The following is a 15,154-nucleotide window of genomic DNA, read 5'->3' on the forward strand; positions in this document are numbered from 1 at the left end:
TCTACCATCGCGCTCATCCATTCATTGCAGCCCCGGTAACGAGCGAGAGGCCAATCCAAAACAAAAGTCGCTTCTCATTCTGTGGAGTGAACTTGCGCTCACACGTCACCAGAGGCAGCACCATCGCGCGGTGGGCTTCTAGCCAGGAACCCAAGTTCGAAACCGTGAAGCGCAGGTCCAACGTCGCCGGCATACATATAATCAAGCGGTCGCACCGGGCACGACTCAATCATTGGTAGTTGGAAATTCAACCGGAACGGACGCGCACACGCCGTCTCTGAATATAGTGCTTCTAGTTCGCCTCGGTGGGGTGTGGGGTCGAGAAAAAAAAAGTGATACTAATTTAGTGCAATTTGAGTGCGTGTCTCGTAGGAATATCCCTGAGGATGCATTCGTTCGGCAAAGTGTTGGCCGTCCTATCGGTGGTCGCCCTGGTAGCGGCCGAAGTTTACTTCGAGGAAACCTTCAAAGATGGTAAGTGTTGCATCCATTGCAGCAATGATTGCTTAGATGTGTGCCATTCATTAGCCAGCTAAAGTTAGATTTTTTGGCTAATTAAATGACCGTTAGTTAGCCGAATCTCGTTATTGCGTCAAACAAGCGTAGTTAATAATCGTCTGTTTTGAATTTATCTATTTTCAGATTCGTGGGAAAAGAACTGGGTTCAGAGCGAGCACAAGGGAGTAGAGTACGGAAAATTCGTCCAAACTGCCGGAAAGTTCTTCAACGATGAAGAAAACGACAAAGGTGAATGAACTAGCATTACTATCCAAAGAAATTTCGAGCAAACTTGATACATATTAGTATGTCCTCTAACGGTGCTTTGAAGATTATGTGTGATCTCTTGATTGGCACCTACGTGTCACTTTGTGAATCACGCAGCTAATATTAAGTGTCACAGTTAGTAGGTCACCTAGAAACGCACTTCCTTCCTAATGCGAAAATGCTTCTGAAACAGAACAAACGTGATTTAACATATCCAGAAAGTAAATCAACTTCAAAATTCTAAATTGCATAATGAAAAACCGGTATGTTTCCTTCAATTATGGCTCAAATATCGCAATCTTCAATCTGTTCATATCAGACTGATCACATCACAGTCTTTAGTGTTTGTGTGCGTGTTTGCCATCTTCCATCTTCAGCTTTCCGGCTTTTCTCAAACAAGAAACTCCACTTCGCCTGCTGAAACGCCACGTAGAACGAATGCTACCTCGCATAATGTTCTTTAATGTTGTGGTTTCCACCCTAGGGTAAAACCAAAAACAATGCTTCGTTCGCCAACCTGGCAAAACCACCAGCAAGAAGGTGCGCGGTAACTAATACACGCAAACATTCTGAAACGGTATAGAACCAAGGAAGAGTATCCCACATGCATACTACTCTATAGCAAAATCGTCACAGTAAAAGCAGGCGGCAGAAGGCACCACTCCCTTTATCGCCAATCGCCACACCAGAGCTTACTTCGATTCGAACGCATGACGTGTCTGTAGCGCAGAGGTAAAGCCGTCCCAGCCAAAGTAGGCACATATTCGAATTGGTTGACTGCCCCTTTCACGTCTGTGTGTATATGAGTGGTCTTCTACTGCTGACTGCTGGTCCTAATGAGGATGGACATTATGACTTTGTACGTACAGACCTCATTAGAACCAGCAGATAAGTTAAATTAGGAGTCAATAAAACCAGTGCATATTGTGCTTTGTGGTGCTATGATAATGGAAGGGAACGCTTTCTACCAACCAATGCAATCACCAATCAATAGACGTTAATATTTGGGGGAAGTGGTCTGAACTGCGCACTTGGATTCCTTTTGTAATCAAGTAATGTTACTCATCCGATGTGACTTGCAGATAGGCATTGATTAGATTCTATTCTATTTGTTGGTCTTATCAGTAGATCGAAATGGGGAAATTGCAAACAGCGAGAATTATTTTCAATTTATGTTTAAAATTAATTTTCAAATATTTCAAGTTTTGAAAACAAATTTCGCTGAAAATGGAAAACTGTTGTACTTATAGGAGATAAGAGAAAATGAGTTTGGGAATTAGGCACTACATGATATCATCTGTGCTTGAAACCTAATGGTTTGATACAGTAACGGACTCCAATTATTATTAATCGTCATCGACATGGAGCAATGGACACCAGTGATCAGATTATCTCTGGCATTCGCAACCGCTCGTTGGCTTTCCAATTTTCAGGCTTGGCGATCCTTCGGATAATTTCCCCAATCTGATGTGCGTTTACGAAGAACGTTCGCGAATGTATTGCAATAATGCAGAGACGCGGTTCCGCACTTAACATTCTCTTACTAATTAGTTTTTTGGGTCAGATGATAGAAGATTCACTGTATAAAATCACATGTTCTGGGATAGTTCAAAACGAAACAAAATTTGCCTAAGTTGACGTGTGTCAACCAAAAAAAAGGATAGGTGCTCAAAAACTGCTTGTGATTAACCATACTAAACGCATTTAATTTTAAGTTTGATCATTTTTATTCTTTTATTTATTTATTCATTTATTTCAACAATGCTATTACACTATTTTATGATTACAAGTTTTGGATAACCCCTCAGCTGAGAATTGCTCAATTATCATTGAATGAGCTTAATCAAGAAAAAACCGTTAATATTAAGGAGAAAACCCCTGCCTAGATGTCAAATTGTCTTAAGGCTAATATCACATATGTTGACGGAGGAGGGCTAAAGCTGCGCAACTATGCAATGCTAAAGAGATTCTTGGAACGCTGGAGTGCTTCGTAACGGCTTCGACAGGAATTACTGAATAATTTTAACCAGATAGAACTGAAGATCAGAGCGGAAGAGTTTGTACATCACGGCGTTCTGCCATACGGAGTCATAAACTTTCTCATCATCGAGCGTGATGTATCAACGTGGAATGTCCCCTTTTTAAAACCAAACTGCCTGGGGTGAAATGACTTCCTCCACCTCTAGGTGACGGTTTATGCGGGCTGGGTTTACCCTCTCGAAGATTTTGCTTGGGCTGCTTATCAATCGATAGTTACGTGAATTTGTGATGTCTTTGTTCCCCTTCGGATTAAAAATGCATTAGCGTGATTCTATCGCGCTGGAAAGTAGCCCATGGTCAGACACACGTTGAAAATCTTGGTCAGAACGACCAGTTCTTTTCTTAACAAGTGCTTGAACCAAGTGTTTCGGTTCTCGTCCTGCCCGGGAGACTTCCGATTCTTCAAAATGCTATCTGCGCCGCACATTCCTCAGCCAAATCAACAGCTTCGGGGATGTTCTTCTTCTTTGGACAAATCCCTCAGCCGCCTTAACTAACTATAACTTTGATTTTTCGAGTGAACGTATTCCAGTTCACCTGATCGTAGTAGCAGATAAAGTCTTATCGTCGAGGCTACTGGTGTCGGTTTCGATTTAGGAATGTTACGGGCTGGTGGTCCGGCAACAGTTCGTCCTGTTACATTGACATTGGTGCAGAATTTGACATGCTTTGTAAGTTTTGGTGTAGTCCCACATTCTGTGCTGCGCACCAGGAAAAACTTGTCTGAACCTGCATTGCGAAGAAGTGTACTGATGTCGGTTTTATCTTAACCGAGATCCCCAAAAAAATTATACATAGCCCGGATCAAAGTTTTCAGCTTGGAATAAGACATTTCGTTTTTTATCAGAATCTCCATTCCTACTCCTCGTTTAGCGAGTTTCGAGCCGCTCTTTCAAAAGTTTAGTTTTTGTGGAACCACGAATTGTTGTGCTGCAGTCATGTTTCCAGGATTGAAAACTCTTTAGCCTTGTTCCGGACGAAATGGCAGCTTCAATTGCTCGCTGATGGCGATGATATATCATGATACTGATGCTAATTGGGTGAATACCCGCATCCACTAGCTCTGCGTACATCTGAAACCAATTGGACACCATCAGCGCTATAAGACAATCCGCAACATGAGCACTTTTGTTTTAGATTAAAGCCGGGATCGACCCAGTTGTAGTCTTTGACGACTGCTTAAAGCTTTTTTGCAATGCGTCAGCTCTCCTAGGTTCTCAATGACCTTGAAGGTCCCAATTAATCAGACTTTCTCTCCACCCATGAATTACAATTTGCGCGGGACTCTAACGAAAGGCGGAAATACGGCGGAATTAGCTTAGCATCCATTCAAACACTTTCAGATTTTTAAGGTGTACGATTTCTATGCTTCGGAAAGGCGAAAAAATTTCCCACTCAAAAACTTTTCAGACCGTATAGACCTATTTGATATCAGTCACCTTCACTGCCCATGATTTCATAGTTGACGTATCAACCATTTGAAAATTCAGCGAATTCAACTTATTACGCGTTTATAAGGAATATTCAACCACGCAACATCCATACGTTGTTTATTCCAACTCTCATTTAAGTGTTTACGAGTTGAAATGTTTTAAATTTGCGATGTTTGTCTCTTCCCTATATTATTCGAAATACATGCGAAAGTGCAATGGTTGTTACGTCAACTATGAAATCATGGGCAGTTCAGCATGCTTCGCGTCTCTTAAAAAAATCCAGAATCTTTAATTTTTTTGAGCTTGAGCTTGAGCTTGATTCGTAGTTGCTAGTTTATTATGACCAACACTGGCAGGTGCCAGAATACATACGTCAGAATACAAGTCAAAGTAGGAAAGGGGAAGGAAATGATGATGCAATCACTCGCCCACTGCAAGCCGAATAAACCTCTGCACTTGCCACGAATTCATGCGGAATTGATTAGAGTCGGGTTAGGTTCGAGAGGAAGAGGTTCGTCTTGGCCAGGGTTGCCACTATTTTTTGGGAAAAGTTTGTTATGCTACAAATTAAAAATCTGGCAAAATCTTTTTTTCATTATTTAGGTGTTTTTTTAAGTTTCTAATATCAATTTATATTTTTTTTAATTGAAGAGATTCTAATACTAATTATTTTTACCAATATTATTGTTCTGACCCTCTTTTTCCTTTTGCTCTATGTTTATCAATTATCTCAATTCTCATTTTTTCCCGCCTAAGATATTCGATTAAACAATTCGATATTTGTAAAAATAAGATTCTTTGAAATCATACCATTTTATACAATTCAGAAAATTCAGATTAAATTGATAGTTAGATTTTAAATTAGCTCTGAAATATCTGAAAATTATAAAAAGAATATAAATAATTATGGGAACGGCTCCTGAACTTCATCTCATGGCTCCGATGTTCATCCCATCAATAACAAAGCAATGGAAAGGTATTTGATTTGTTTCTTATTTCTGTGATTTTTTTTCAGTAGTTAGCACGCATGTTTGCAGCGAAAGAAGCAACGAAATTGGTGCCGTATTCCTTTGTTTCGCGATAAGATGAACATATGTTCATTGAGATGGAGATTGGAACATTTCCGAACAGCTACTGGTGAAACTTGACTTCATTCAGAATGACGGAGTTTGCTTTTATTTTGAATTTCTAAGTAACAATAAATGACGTTCAAACCATTTTTAAATTGATCGATTAACAAACAAACGAAGCTAAAATTAAAAATAGTCTACGGTACCCGTAAGTCCAAAGGTTTGCAAAAAAGAATTTTGATGAGCATAGTTAATAATTGAATATTTGTTGAAAGTGCCATCATAACTTTTATGAAATGTCTATAATAGCAGAGGATTTTGAAATTCCAGAGCATAACAAGTCCGTGAGAAGGGGTTACGACAATCATTTGTTACTCAGAGTACGATAATGGAAAGATTTGAACAAAATTGCGCTCTGATTATCATGAATTATTAGCCACTTTTACGGAGGATTAGGATTTTCCGGAGGAATTCCGCTTGCCACTCAGATTCATGAGAACGGACTCCGACAATCATTCGTTTTTCAAAGACGGAAGAGTTTTATGAACTTTTCACTTTTACGTATGCCCAAATCTTCCGTAGGACCTCCGATGGCCAATAAGGTCCATAAAAAGAAGTTCAATGATGTTTCGGATCTTCCAGAAGGACGCCGAATTGACGAATAACCAGGAAATATGATAAATCATGGAACTAGACAATTATTACATTTATTGGGATCATTGTTACAGAATGTTGTAAGCATTTTCAGAATTCGAAACGCAAGAAATTACGCCAAAAATTAGCCTTGAAAGATTTCTTCAAAACCGATTTCTGGAAACCATACCTTCACTTTATTCATTTATTTATTTAAATGTTTTATTTGTCGATGAGCCTTGGGCTCGTGGTGACTTACTAAAAAATAAAAAGAAATAGAGACATACACTTAAGAATTACATTGATGTGCAAGAAAAAACATTACATCTTCGAATATCATCATTGTATGTGAACAAACTAATTACATTACTGTATAATAAATATAACAAAACAAGAACAGGATTATTCGTGGAACTGGTTATTTAAAAGCATTGCTTTCTATTTAAATTTAAAACTATTTGGTGGGAGAAGTTTTAAATCTAGCTGAAGATCGTTGTACAAACTAATTGCTTTATTCAAGGCAGAGTTTTGACCAAATGTTGTCGTGTTCTGTCTGGTTGATATTAGGCGGTCTCTTTCTCTGGTGCGATGATTGTGTTGCTCATGGAATCGATTAATTGTTGTATTTGTATAAATATCACGATTTAGGATTCGGTGGACATGTGTGCAAGCTGCGCTGGAATGCACGCTGTTAACGGTCAATATGTTGTGCTGTGAGTGGATGAATGCCGTTGATGTTCTCCGATGATAGCCAAACAAATTCTGTATTGCCTTATTCTGGATAGTTTAAAAGGCTTTCAGTGAAGTTTTGTTTGCAGTGCCCTAAACTAGTATTCCGTAGGTAAGATGACTATGAAATAGAGAGAAATACAGATTTCGTTTCGTTGCTAATGGCACAAGATCTGAAATTTTCCTGGAAATACCAGCGATCTGGGCAAGCTTAGAGTTCAGCTTGTTGATGTGTTCATTCCATTTAAGCTGTTCATCTAGAAGTACTCCCAAATATTGGAAAGAGTATACTCTTTCAATTGTGTTATTTCCGTATGAAGCAACGATATTGCTTGTTCGTGGTACATTCAACAACATGTATTTGGTTTTGGTGATATTGACCGTGAGCTTGTGCTGATTCATCAACTTACCCAAAACTTTCAGATCTTGGTTGATTAACTGCTGAAGTTCTTCACAGAGTGTTCCACTATATATAAGCAGTAAGCACTATATCATCGGCGTACATAAATAGCATTCCGTTCAGATGTAGGTCCTTCAAGTTATTAACGTAGCAGTTAAACAACGTTGGGCCTAGCGTGCTACCTTGAACAACTCCAATGTCAATGATACGTTCTGTACTATTGATGCATTTATCGGAGAGGTACTGTTTGCGGTGACAAAGGAAATCTCCAAACCACTTGCAACTATTTCCTCTTACCCCAAGTTCATTCAAACGACGGAGCAGTATGTATCGGAAGCTTTACTAAGGTCTAAAAAAAACGGCAACAACCTTCTGCTTTTGGTCACATAATGTTTGAATTGTTGAAACGACATCGAACAAGCTGAGTGTTAGACTTAGGACGAAATCCGTATTGGTATGGCGAAAGCAAACGATGATGGTCGAGATGTTCCATGAGCTGTTCATTGACTATTCGTTGCAAAATTTTGTCGACTACGCAAGGAATAGAAATGGATCTAAAGTCCGAGAACCCATAGTTGAAATAGTGCCTTTCGGAATTGCAACTACTTTTGACAGTTTTAGAGCACTTGGTATTTGAGATTGACGAATCGAAGCATTGATGATGTCGCATATGTTTTCTGACAATTCTTCGTTAAATTGCTTGAAAATTTTAAGTAGAATCTCGTCGTAGCCGGTAGATGCTGTTGTTGGGAGTGCTTTGATGATCTTCTTAACTTTCGTTGAGTTCACGGTCTTAATATTGAGAATGATTCTACAAACACTGGGTCTCCTTGGATTTTGATGGACTTTTTTTATAAAACTTTAATACATATTGAATTATTTATTTGAGTAACTCCAGTAGCCCATTTTCAAAATGTTTTGCAAGGAATCAATGAAAACTGTTTTCGAACAAAATGTTATAGATTCGTTGATTCATCGGGATTATCGGGCAAAAATATTTGAAACATGAAATGAAAGTAAAGGCGTTTGTTGAACACAACATAGACCAGCATACGATACTCAGTATCATGGGAGTTCCGGAAGGTCAATCTCACACGATCAAATCTAGATCATATATTAAACATTTTTCGTTCAACTCCACAATTTGATTGTAGCTATTTATAGTAGTATTTTTTTTTTTCATTAAAGGTATGCTCGTCTTCAGTGTCTCGTTGTTGTTGACAAATTGAGTTACAATCCAGAACAGCCTTCTTCTTCTTATTGGCATTACATCATCCCCACACTGGGACAGAGCCGCCTCGCAGCTTAGTGTTTACTTAAGCACTTCCACAGTTATTAACTGCGAGGTTTCTAAGCCAAGTAACCATTTTTGCATTTGTATATCATGAGGCTAACACGATGATACTTTTATGCCCAGGATAGTCGAGACAATTTCCAAGCCGAAAATTGTCTAGACCGGCACCGGGAATCGAACCCAGCCACCCTCAGCATGGTCTTGCTTTGTAGCCGCGCGTCTTACCGCACGGCTAAGGAGGGCCCCTCCAGAACAGCCTATAAACAGATAATAGCATTCCACAAAACCCCGGAGAAATGAAGATTAATGCTTCTGTTCACTTGAAGTCGACTAATCGCCTGTACCTTCCAAAAATGATCAGAAAGTTTCCGGGTTGTAATGGCAAGACCTTACCCATTGAAAAATTTGGCTTGGGGGGGGGGGGAGGATGAACCCCCAAACTCTCCTCCCGTCTCCTACCTCCATCGGAGCGAGAAAGAAGTATGATGGTTCCGCATCAATACCTGAAGTTTTGATTAAAGTTGACGTCGTGATGAAGTGCATGGCTAAGCACTGAGTCGTCTCCAATTGAGTTGGGGACTATTCGGTCACTTGTTTACTTTCCATTTTATGTTGAAATATGTTTTTTTTTAATTATGTTTCATTGTGTTCTTCACTAAGAATCGAATTGCACTTTTTGGGTTTCGGCATTTGAGACACAATTTTTAACTTTGAAAGTAAACGAAACCTAATCAACAGACTCTTATCATTGGTTCAGCTTCGAATCGCAAGGAAGCTTACAGCTTAGGACAGGGAAGAACCAAATGTTCAATTTTGACTTGGCTTCGGACTAGGCTGATCATACGTACCGTATTTAACGGGACAGTCCCGTTTTTTAGACCTTATTGTGCTGTCCCGTCGTAATACAAAAAAATCCTCAATTTGTCCCGTTTTTTCATTGATTCTGCCAAAGAGCTCCAAAATGAAATTGAAATTTGGCCAATTTCAATAGTGGATTGAACAAAACCGGTAACTCGGTAGGTAAGTATTTATATCCTGAAAATCAGGTCACGCTTCAACGTCAATCAAATGAAGCGCAGGGACAGACATTCTATTTTTCAGATTATAAGTTCATTTTCGAGTTTTTTTTTAACTCTTGCAAAGAAGGTTAATTCTATTTTTCTTTAATCTGCTTTACGACATATTTTTCAATCGTTTGATTCTTTCGAAATATTAAGAATCATTCAAAGTCTTTCTGAATAATTCAGAATATTTCGAAATCATCCACTGTAGAAAACGACAGTATAAAAATAATAATAATTTATAAATCAGCAAACAAAATCGAGTTTAGGGCAGTTTCTAACCGAGTGAAAATTTGGTCGGATTTCGGTCCTCACGTAATTTAAGGCTAGTTAACAATTCAGGAGCTTCCATAGGCGTGGGCCTTTTTGGAAGCACATGTGAGAGAAGTGAGACTACCTTTAGCGTCATTTGAATCAATTTCGAAAAAAGGACTGTGAATTAATTCATAGTTATTCACATGCGCCAACCATATTCCTCTTTTCGCATTTGTCTTTTGACATTTTTTTTTAAATTGTTTTTTTATCTCTCTAATGCCCACACCGACTTGAAAGGCTGGTTTACAGTGCGGAAAACGTGTCACGGGATTTGGTTCCTCATTCATTTTTAAAGGGGCGGGATTTAGGGAATTTTGGCTAGGAAAACGCAAACACCCCCCCCCCCCCCCGCCCTCCCCTTGAAAAATGCATGGGGATCAACTCCCATGACACGTGGACACTAAAAACATCACTAGGAGGGTGTTAAAACATAAACCGTTCTGTCACTTTAGTACGATTTTCAACCCAAAAAAATAATCACTATATAGAGGTAAGTGGGGCAAGATCGCCATATAGGGCAAGACAGCCAACGTTGAGTATGACTTAAGTGAGCATTATATTCACATTATTATTACGAGGGATGGTTAACAATAATTATATTACTAACATTAATGTAAAACGGCTATACAACAGAAAAAAGGACTTTAACAACCTCACTTGTTCTTGATTTTAAATGGTTTAGTTAAAATTCAAATTTTCTTATAATTTTGTAGTTACATAATTTAAGGTTTGAAGCCAAAATTACTCATTTTTCAGCACAAATTGATTTTTACCAAGGCTTTTATATAACTATAGCCTATCTACATTATTAATTTGAGAAGATTTACAGTAATTATGATCGATAGGATATAACTATTTTGGATATAAAAGACAGGAACACCGTCTTCGACCAGAGGTCGTACAGACTGAACACTTTAACACCTAACATGAGACAACGGACAGGACACATAACACCCAGTGGACCAGTGGAGAATTTTTCTATCACGAAAAGTTTTCTCCTTACCAGGGCGGGAATCGAACCCACACTCCACAGCACATGCGCTTATGCGATTGACGTCGCTAACCGCACAACCATGAAGCCCACATATACGTATAAGGATATACGTCGACTTGGGGCGGTATTGCCAACTGCATTACGAACAAGGTCATCTCCAGGATTATGAGCCGCCTAACCCTTAAAAGCATTTCAAAAATTATCAAAATAGTTTCTGCCTGAATAAGAGATGATTTAAACAACGGATATAGTTTTAACCATAGACATTAGTTTCAGGCAAATTCAGATATTTTCGTAGCGCCAGAGGTCAACAAATCAACATGGAATATGACATAATTTCTGGTCCAGGCCCGTCTTGCCCTGAGGGGGTGGCCATGTCGCCCCATATGATAAATCATAAAAACACCTTTTATCTAAGCAGTTCATAAGATATTGAAACGTCATTAATCAGTGCTTATTGATGCTTATGTCAAAGGCAGAATTCGAAGGAGTTTCACTATTTTACAAAGATTATCGCTTAGGGTGGCCATCTTACCCCCTTTCCTCTAATGAACATTTGTTTAGTGCATCTTTACTGGAAAAATACGCTAGAACAAAACTCTCTTGATTCTTGATGAAATAGGGAGAGATCAATTCTCCTCATCTTCTGCTAAAAGTTCGATCCTGACCCAATTCAGTGGTAATAATTACCCCTTTTCAGCGATCTTTCTGGGTAGAGTGGCACATGCGATCAGTACGAATGAATCTTCTATCACTGAAAGTCTGAGGCTATCTCTCCTGAGTTGAATTTTCTTTGCTTACACTCCTTATTGTTGTTCATCCCCTCTAGGATTCAGAGCGCAATTTCGAATCATGAGAAAGGAAAATCGATAATGTCACATGATCGTTTTAGACCACACGCTCCTAATTATATCAACAAATAAAATCGTTGTTTGCAGCCGGCACATTGCCCGTATATCAGCACTGTGTACACTGCCGTATGGTATACCTACATAGTAATGCAATGAGCACGTTTTTTTTACCCCGCCGGTAGGCGGAAAAGTAAGTCACTCAACGCATTTTTTTTATTACATCTTCTTTATGTTTACGTACAACTTGTTTGTCGATTATGTGAAAAACATTCTGATTGGGGCAATCAGTGTTTCACAATATCGGAAAAAGCAACGTTGCATAACTGAATGTTTGATATGTTCATTTAGATTCAGGTAAATTTATTTCAGATGATTTTCTACAAATATAAGTACAACATATTTAATCTTTGTCTATTTTTGCTCGAAGTTTAAAATTTCGACACATCTCCAAAGTCCATTACTAACTTTCCATTGTTTTTTGCCTCTCCCTCCGCAACAGGTCTCCAAACTTCTCAGGATGCCCGCTTCTACGCCCTGTCGTCCAAATTCACCCCCTTCTCGAACAAGGACGACACCCTGGTGGTCCAGTTCTCCGTCAAGCACGAGCAGAACATCGACTGCGGCGGCGGATACCTGAAGGTGTTCGACTGCAAGGTCGACCAGAAGGATCTGCACGGCGACTCGCCCTACCTGCTCATGTTCGGGCCTGACATTTGCGGTCCCGGTACCAAAAAGGTGCACGTCATCTTCAGCTACAAGGGCAAGAACCACCTGATCAACAAGGACATCCGCTGCAAGGACGACGTCTACACGCACTTCTACACCCTGGTGGTCAAATCGGACAACACCTACGAGGTGCTGATCGACAACGAGAAGGTTGAATCCGGCTCCCTGGAGGATGACTGGGACTTCCTGCCGCCCAAGAAGATCAAGGATCCGGAAGCCAAGAAGCCCGAAGACTGGGACGATCGTGCCACCATCCCAGATCCCGATGACACCAAGCCCGAAGACTGGGACAAACCAGAGCACATCCCAGATCCGGATGCCTCCAAGCCTGACGATTGGGATGACGAAATGGACGGCGAATGGGAGCCACCCATGATCGACAACCCCGAATACAAGGGCGAATGGAAAGCCAAGCAGATCGACAACCCCAACTACAAGGGAGTTTGGGTACATCCAGAAATCGACAACCCAGAATACGTCGAAGACAAGAACCTGTACTTGCGTGAAGAGGTCTGCACCGTTGGTCTGGACCTGTGGCAAGTCAAGTCGGGTACTATCTTCGACAACTTCATGATCACCAACGATGTCGAAGCCGCTAAGAAGGCTGCCGCTACCTTCAAGGAGACTCAAGAGGGTGAAAAGAAAATCAAGGAAGCCCAGGAAGCCGAAGAACGCAAGAAGGCCGAAGACGAAGCCAAGGCCGCCGAAGCCGATAAGGACGACGAAGATCTCGATGACGAGGAAGACGAGGATAACACCGTAGGAGAGGCTGAGGCTGACAACGATCACGATGAGCTGTAAGCGCTAGCAGGTTGGACGTTAGCGTCTCTCTCTCTCAGGATGTGCATTTAGGACGTCATCATCTTAACTTATTCGATCTTCGTATCCCCTAGGAACTACTTTCGTTAACAAAAATTCTTTGGTTTGTTGTCGTTGTTTTAAAATAGCAACTGTGTTGAATGTGACTATGTTGAAATAGTCACCGGGTAATTTTTCGAAAGACAAGTCAGTAGCGGTTTAGTTTTATGTTTGCGTGCGAAATTTAACTAACCAAACTATTGGGAATCAAAATGTGCGGAAGCGACTAGGAACGAACAGCAACCGTTTAGCTACAAATGAAAAACTTGATAAGTCTGAATAATATCGTTTTAAAAACCGTAACCGTGGGTAATGCCGTATTTGTAGTAGGAACAACAATAATGCCGAGTCGAGATTGTTTGTCGCGAATCTCCACACGCGAACCAGAATGCAGAGTGGAACTAAGATTTAAGGACACCACAACCACCACTCCCGGACACACACATTATTGCAACATTTAACTGCTCTTTGTGATTGCGACTGAATGAAGAAGAAAGAATTCTTGATTTATGGTGTATGATGTGCGCGTGTATATAAGTTTTTTCTTTGTTTAATTCAAATTGAATTACTTTTTAGAAGTATAAGAAAAAGAAGAAAACATCTGAATAAATTGGTTGAAAATTTAAATTGCTTTACCATTACTGGATCCGAAACTTGACATGGTTGCTCAGCCCCCTTATTATTATTTTCTCTATCGATGATAACAGGTCAACAAAAGTCTTCTCTTTTTCAAGCCCGCCACAGGGAAAAAAGTAGGTAATAAGGAGAAGTGATAAGGTTCTTATGCCTCGTTTGATTTATCTAGTTCTAATCACTCAATCTCATTGTTGGGGGAATGTTTCATGGTCCATCGAGCTGTAGCGCCTCAGGTTAGTTAAGTTTATTAGTTTTCTAATATTGTCAAGAGTTTCTTACATCGGTTACCCTAGTTTTTTCTGATCCCAACAAGTATTAAATAGGGAAATGTTCCGTTTTCCATCTCACTGTACATATATTCATCTCATCGCAAAACAAAGAAATACAGCACCAATCTCGTCGCTTCTTTTTGCTAACACGCGTGCTCACTGCTGAAAAAAATCATAAAAATAGGAAACAAACCAAATTTCTTTTCATTGCTCTGTTTTTGATGGGATGGAAATAGGAGCTATGGGATGAAGTGCCGAACCGTTCCCCTACATAAGAGTAGTCGATAATGGCCAAAACAGTTATAAACTAACAATCTGAAGCAGCTTAATATAAGGTTAAAAAAATTCATTATTTACTCACGAATTGAATAACGATGAACTTACTGAAGGCTACTTATATAATCGTCAACTATTTTTTCTGGAATATATATTTTACCTATCAATAATATAATGTTAGATTTACGAGGTCAAAATAAACATTGGTAAATTATGATTTTTTATATCTACTATACTGCCGTACTGCCGTGGGGTCTGCATAGGATGTGGTGCGGTTTGACAGTGTGCTCTGTTGAACTTCTATAAAAAGCTGCATCAGAGCGACCGTGTGCCGCTCAAAGCGCACTGTTCTGGCATCCAGCGGCTGGGTATGAAATGCTATTCCCCGGAAGCTATAGTATACCTTAGATGGCAGCTCCATCCCGGTGAATAAGGAACCTTGGCCCAACCTACTGTTCCCGAGCCATCAATTTATTCGAGAATTCGATAATGAAAGAATACGGACTGATTTTACGGCGACGACTCTTAGCGCGAAACAACGGACACGAATAGGAACATGGAGCGTTTTAACCCTAGCCCAGCAGGGTAAATTGGCACAACTTGCCAATGAGGCACGCCGCATGAAGCTTGAGATCCTGGGACTGAGTGAAGTCCGTTGGCCAAACTTGGAGAACACAGAACACAGTCGGGACAAGTTCTGCTAGGGGAACTGTACCGGTTTTGGCCATGTTCCTAATTTGGCCAATTTTGCGAATAACTCTAAAAATAAAGCAATTCGCGAGGGTTTTATTAGTTCCATCTAAA

General features: G+C 39.9%; 1 protein-coding gene across 1 annotated transcript; it reads left to right on the forward strand.

The window, feature by feature from the left end:
* The first annotated feature begins 213 nt into the window (after positions 1–213).
* On the forward strand, positions 214–13,796 carry LOC134202522 (calreticulin). The gene is made up of 3 exons (XM_062677528.1): positions 214–474; positions 643–747; positions 12,085–13,796. The coding sequence occupies exons 1-3, from the start codon at positions 387–389 to the stop codon at positions 13,110–13,112; spliced, it is 1,221 nt and encodes a 406-aa protein (XP_062533512.1). The 5' UTR covers positions 214–386; the 3' UTR covers positions 13,113–13,796.
* The last annotated feature ends 1,358 nt before the right edge of the window (positions 13,797–15,154 follow it).

This window comes from Armigeres subalbatus, chromosome 1, assembly GCF_024139115.2.
Source record: "Armigeres subalbatus isolate Guangzhou_Male chromosome 1, GZ_Asu_2, whole genome shotgun sequence".
NCBI lineage: Eukaryota > Metazoa > Arthropoda > Insecta > Diptera > Culicidae > Armigeres > Armigeres subalbatus.

Coding starts and splice junctions, on each gene's coding strand:
- LOC134202522 (XM_062677528.1), top strand. CDS start 387: ATGCATTCGTTCGGCAAAGTGTTGGCCGTCCTATCGGTGGTCGCCCTG. Junction 475..642: donor CGAGGAAACCTTCAAAGATG/GTAAGTGTTGCA, acceptor ATCTATTTTCAG/ATTCGTGGGAAAAGAACTGG. Junction 748..12,084: donor CGATGAAGAAAACGACAAAG/GTGAATGAACTA, acceptor CCTCCGCAACAG/GTCTCCAAACTTCTCAGGAT.